This window comes from Phaethon lepturus, unplaced genomic scaffold, assembly GCF_000687285.1.
Source record: "Phaethon lepturus isolate BGI_N335 unplaced genomic scaffold, ASM68728v1 scaffold12240, whole genome shotgun sequence".
NCBI lineage: Eukaryota > Metazoa > Chordata > Aves > Phaethontiformes > Phaethontidae > Phaethon > Phaethon lepturus.
This window is the reverse complement of record NW_010512634.1, coordinates 48,109-54,108: the sequence shown is the minus strand read 5'-3', so window position 1 is coordinate 54,108 and position 6,000 is coordinate 48,109. Positions and strand designations below refer to the sequence as shown.

The following is a 6,000-nucleotide window of genomic DNA, read 5'->3' as shown; positions in this document are numbered from 1 at the left end:
TCTCTGTTCCGGCGCGTGTGGGAAGCGCTTCTCCCTTCGGAGAAACTTTTCTTGCTGCACCAGACGAGCGTGCTTTGGGCGGGGGTGTGTGTCATGGTGTCGGGGACTGTCCGACCGACATCTGGAAGAAAAGTTTGAAAGAGGAGACCAAGTTGGAAGAGGAAAATACGATCAAAAAATTCAGGCCAGGAGTATTAAGGCTGTCGCAGTTGTTAACGATAACATTTTTCGCCTAATAAGTAGCATGGATAGTGACCTAGGTCACATAAAATGGAAGGGGCTTGTATTTCTGTGGGATAAAGCATGAGTAAAACTACATCCTGTCACCCTTACTCTCAAAACTTTATCACATCAGTGAACTTAGTAAGGTTTGGCCAGAAAAGAACTTCTGTTTTAAACCTGCTTAAACAGGTACATGTGATGTAAAACGTTTGCTTAGAAGGAGGCAAAATTACTGCAAATTACAAACACTTAATTTTCCAATGTGTATAATGTAAACAGGAATGTCAGTGTTCCTGTCCACAGCAAGGTCCGTTAAATTATTTATGAGAAAATCACATGTGTTTCTAAGTCGGATGACTGTATTATATTATCTTAGTTTTTCAGTTAGCTTACTCGTTTTCAATTTTTAGGGTTTGATTTTGTAATCTGTGTTACCAAGGAAACTGTATAATTTGGTTGCCTTTCATGATAAGGAACTATGACCTAGAGGGTTCTTGCAACCTGTAGCTCTGTTGCTTCTTGATAAGGGGCCCACAAAATGTTCGGTGGAGGGTGGCAAATAATACAAAGATTTGATCTGTTTTTAGGATTGGCACTGCTGCCTTGGCAGTTCAGGTGGTTGGTAGCAACTGGCCCAAGCCACATTATACGCTGCTGGTTACGGGCCTCTGCCGATTCCAGATCCTGCAGCTGCTGAAGGAGAAGCCGTATCCTGTTGCTGAAGTTGAACAGTTAGATCGACTTGAGCAGTTTACTAATCAGCATAAATGTGAGGAGGAACTTGGAGAGTTGTCAGAACAATTCTACAAGTATGCAGTGCAGGTAAATTGTTTAACCCTATGTATCATATATCAATGTATTTATGTGTAGATCTGGGGTTTTTTTATTTGTTTCCTATCTGCCTTTCTCTTTCTATAGTTCTGACATTTTTCAGTGACTAGTAGAGTTTTTTAACAAAATATTTTTGTTAAAACTTAATGTTTCTGTTGAGTTCCAGGGGGTATACAGCTCATTGCAGGATAAGTCTTGTACGTTAGTGCTATGATAAGTTGGTATGATTTCATACATAATAGTATTATAAATACACTCTAGTAAAAGGAATACTTTTGATCTTTTTTTTCCTGGGAAAATATATATATATGTATATATAAATGCATACAATGTATTTTTTTGTGGGGGTGGTTTGTTGTTGGTGGTTGGTTTTTTTAATTATTAAAGGGAATAAACTCCTCTAGAACCTTAATTATAAACAGATGTCCCCAGGTATAATGAATTTGAGCCTAAAGGATGTATTGGAAAAAAAGTCACCATAGTGTCAAGATAACTAGGAAAGTTTTTAATCACGGTGTGGGGGGGAAATAAGAGATGTAGGCATTGAAAAAAGTACTGCAAACGATGGTATTTTTGAACTTCTTGAAAGCAGAAAGCTCAGTCTTGATTGCCCTGCGCTGAGTTAGTGCCTCTTCTGTGAACTGTGTCTTTCTTTCAGTAGCTGTTTGGCAAAGTACTTAGACACATTTCATGCTAAAAGATGCAATCCTTTTTTGGTCAGATACTCACTTAAATAATTTAAAAAGAAATACAGCAACCATTAATATTGTTTATTGTGTGTTCCTTACAGTTGGTTGAGATGCTGGATATGTCTGTTCCTGCAGTCGCAAAACTGAGACGTCTTTTGGACAATCTTCCTAGAGAAGCTTTGCCAGATATACTGACTTCTATCATCCGTACCTCCAACCAAGAGAAGCTTCAGGTATTACGTTCTTAAACTTTTTTAAGGGGAGTTAGATGTCTGCTATTTTTTTACAGTTAATCCCTTTTAGGTAACTTTGAAATTGCTTACACTTCAAGACTGTACAATGATAATGTTGTGCCAGAAGGTATTTGAGTTACAACTGAGCATGAATACTTGTAAAAAGTTTTTATGCTATTGTTCAAAGTGTTTATGTATCTATATGTCAGAACTCACCTAATAGGTAAATGCATCTAGTCAGCATTGGAAACGATTCATTTTATTAAATAATAAGAAATATAACATGGTAAGATGATAAATCATCCTTCAAATTGTGTTGAAATCTTGCTTACTTATCACAGTTGGCAGATCCTTATGCATCTCTTAATACTTAAAAGCTTAAAAATCTTTTCTTTTAAATCTTTTTAAAAACACCTTGAAATGTGGGTTTTTTTAAACACAGACACGGGTTAAATTTGCATCATATGTCAAAATAACTTTATGCAAAATTGGTGCATAGAATGTGATGCTTACTAGTCTGATCTCTGTATTTGCTTGCTGTGTTCAGAAATTTTGTTGTTCCTTTTCTTTTGTCACTACCAGTACTGTATGTTCAACCTTGAATTGAAAGCATAAGTTAGGTTCTTCTATAAAGCTGTTCTTTCAAACAACAAATAGAAATGCAGTAATTTGAAGTGAAGGGGTGTATCGTAGCTGAATATCCTGCTGGAGGAAGGTATGTTAGTCATTAAATTTATCATGTCCTTTCTTTTATTAGAAGTGATAAAGAAAAGAGCAGCCAGTGATAGCTGTGGAAATACAAAAGAGCCAAATTCTACCCATTTCCACATATCAACATCATTAAACATAAAAATGGAATAGTGTATAAAATTTTAGAAAGACAAACAAAATAAACAGAAAATCCCAAACAAAAAAAAACCCCAATGGATAAGGTGATTTTTTTTTTCCTGGGTTAACCAAGGAGACCTTGCTATAACTTTCTTAGAGGTAATTGAAATACAGAATTACATTGAATTGAATTGAAATTGAATTGGTAATTGAAATATAGAATGCTGATGTTTGCCACAGAAAATGTGACTGAAATAATAAGACACTTAAAAACCAGACAGGTTAAAAGACTTTTTGTTTCTATTTTGGAGTCCTTTGCAGTTTTGGCATCCAGACCCTTGAAGGTGGGTTTTTGTGTGCTGTATTCTCATTGCTTTTGTTGCTACCTTCTTTCCTAAACCATCTATTCTATAACTCTGGTCAAAAGATAGTAACAGTACCCTCCATGTTCCCCTCCCCAGCACTAATAATCCATCAGCGTGAACTTGTAACTTATAACTCCTTGCTCTTAGATTTTAGATGCTGTGAGCCTGGAAGAACGGTTCAAGATGACTATACCATTGCTTGTTAGACAGATTGAAGGCCTGAAGCTGCTTCAGAAAACAAGAAAGCCCAAACAGGATGATGATAAAAGGGTATGGACCTTTACACGTGGGATACTTAGACATCCTAAATAGTATAAAGATGCACTTTTAAACAGGCTAATGAACATGCATGATTTTAATCTGTGCGAAGTTTAATCTATAGCCATAATGTTTCATGGTTAGTCTGGAGCTGCAGAGAATACCCAGCTGGCAACTTCAGCTGTTCAGATACCGAAAAAAGAAAGTATTCATTTAAAACTGCCTAAGCTCTTTTTTTTTTTTTTTTTTTTTTTTTTTTTAAATAATCTGAGCACTTTCAGACATTGAATAAAAGTTCAGGTTCCTTTAAGAGTCATTTGATGCCCAGTTTACTTGCATGGTATGCACACACTGAGTTTTGGCCCATGCAGTGACAAGGTGTACCTTTCACTAATAGCATTGCAGGTGGATGATAGCCTTTGAAATACACCTTGTGTGTTGTAAAAAGTAGTTTGCTAAACTAGGGCCACTTAGACTTTTGCTGCATCTAACTATACGTAACGCGGTTTAGTAAACAGGAAGTAACTGAGAAGGTACAAGGAATGAAAAAAGGTAAGAGAGAAGGCTTATCTGTTTTGTAAGCATTAGCCTTATTCTGCTTAATATGGCGGGCTGCGATGCCCAAAAAATCACAAATAACTCTTCTCAGTTTTGTTCTTGTCCTCTGTTGTCTGCTGTTTAAGGGTAGATGATAAACACACTTAGGAAATACATACAGTAAAATAAGAACCGTAACTTTTTAAAGTAGTACAAGTAATACTTTATGAAGTTATTTATTGGAGTAAAATCTTCTGAATTTTTCTGTGAAGGATACTCTCCCAGCACTTGCATGTTTTTCTCATGGTTTCCATTCAAAGCCAAAGTACACACCTTATTTAAAAACCAAAACTTGGATACTATTCTCTGTCTCTGTTTTTCATTTTGTAGATTGTAGCTATTCGTCCTAATAGAAGAATGAATCATATTCCAAGCACTACAGAAGATGAAGAGGAAGAAGAAGATCATGATGATGTTGTCATGCTGGAAAAAAAGATTAGAACATCCAGTATGTCAGAACAAGCTCTTAAAGTTTGTCTTAAGGAAATAAAGAGGTAGGAGACTTTCAAGTGGTGTTTTTTTTCTCTTATTTTTTTTAAGCAAATCTTGTATTAGCCTTTTCTTATTTGATTCTTCTATGTTTCTGTTGGTTGTGTTTTGGAAATGATTTTTAAAAATTTAGTAGAGTGCTGTTTTTTGCTTATAAATTTCATCATTTCATCTTTTTGGAACATCACAAGTTATGACAAAGAAATACGAAGTCTTCTAGATATGGTTTATACAGTAATATAGCATTAAACTATAATCTTTAAGCCTCTATGTTATGAAGATCTCAAAAAAAACCCAAAACAACAAAACAAAAAAAGCCCCTAACATTGCAGTTGTTAATAATTAATGAATAAACTGACTGAGTTTTGAGTCTTTTTTTCCTGTGTTTTTCTCTGGTGAGGGGATAACTGTGCTGTCCATGTTGATACGATGGTTAACCTCTTCTTCACTGAGGACACTTACATAGTGGTGCATGCATTGGGAACCAACTCCTTTTTCATTTCTCTTTGTAACCTATAAATAACTTATTATGCAAAGACAGTCTGCTAATTGATGGAGTAGTGACTTGCTTTTTCAGTATTATGGTTGTCAGAGAGTAAGAGGGTATGATGATGACCTCAAGTTTGTTAAATATCTCTCTTGTGGTACAGGAGAGTCTTACTTTGCTACTTTGCTCACTTTGCTAATTCCTCGTTAGCCTTATGAATTCTGTGCATGTATTTCCAGATTAAAGAAGATGCCTCAGTCAATGCCAGAATATGCTTTGACAAGAAATTACTTGGAACTGATGGTAGAATTGCCATGGAACAAGAGTACAAAAGGTGAACCCTTCTATTATTGATTGTCTCTTGCACAGACATTTTGGGACAAGTAGCCATTGTGTAAACACTGTGTACTTAGTTCTGTCTTGCAAATGTTTTTCTCGTTGTCTGATCACAAAAATGTCATTCATATATTGCTGTAGTCTTACAGTCTGTCTGGCTTAAAGTAGTATCTGTATACAGAATAGCTTGTGTAGCTCAGTTGTACGCCTAAGAATGTGAACTTAAAAAGTGTTAGGAATATCTACACAGAAAAGTGAAGATGTTATTACTTACAATCTGTGCTAGCACGTATCTAAAGTAATGAAAAGAGCAGTTAATTACTTTTATGTGTCAGACAAAAAAGCATTTGTATATTTCTGTAGCATTAATCTTCCTGAAGAAGGTTCTGGTATGTCTTAAGTTAATCAAGTTTGGTAAGGAAAAAAAAAGATAAAAATTTTTAATAATTACAACTTCAGGTACAATAGAAAAGCTGAGTATCATGTCAGCTTTGTACCATAGTTTTCAAAGTTGTGAGCAGAGAGTGATACTGTTAATATTGGAACAGGATACAAAAACAGAGAGCAAGGAAAGAGTAGAAAATCAAATATGACTTTTCCTACTGACCAACACAAGTAGATTAAGTGGGCATAATGACTTTCCGGAAGTTGGAGAAAAGCTTTCT

At 35.4% G+C, this 6,000-nt stretch overlaps 1 protein-coding gene across 1 annotated transcript in view; it reads left to right on the top strand.

The window, feature by feature from the left end:
- Positions 1-804: 804 nt before the first annotated feature.
- Positions 805-6,000, top strand: part of LONP2 (lon peptidase 2, peroxisomal) — a gene marked incomplete at its 5' end in the record, with an annotated part of 44,127 nt that continues 38,931 nt past the window's right edge. Inside the window, 5 exons of the mRNA XM_010287623.1 lie at positions 805-1,044; positions 1,844-1,975; positions 3,316-3,438; positions 4,354-4,517; positions 5,239-5,333. Of these exons, the coding sequence (XP_010285925.1) occupies positions 805-1,044; positions 1,844-1,975; positions 3,316-3,438; positions 4,354-4,517; positions 5,239-5,333 (754 nt within the window). The remainder of the gene's footprint in view (positions 1,045-1,843; positions 1,976-3,315; positions 3,439-4,353; positions 4,518-5,238; positions 5,334-6,000) is intronic.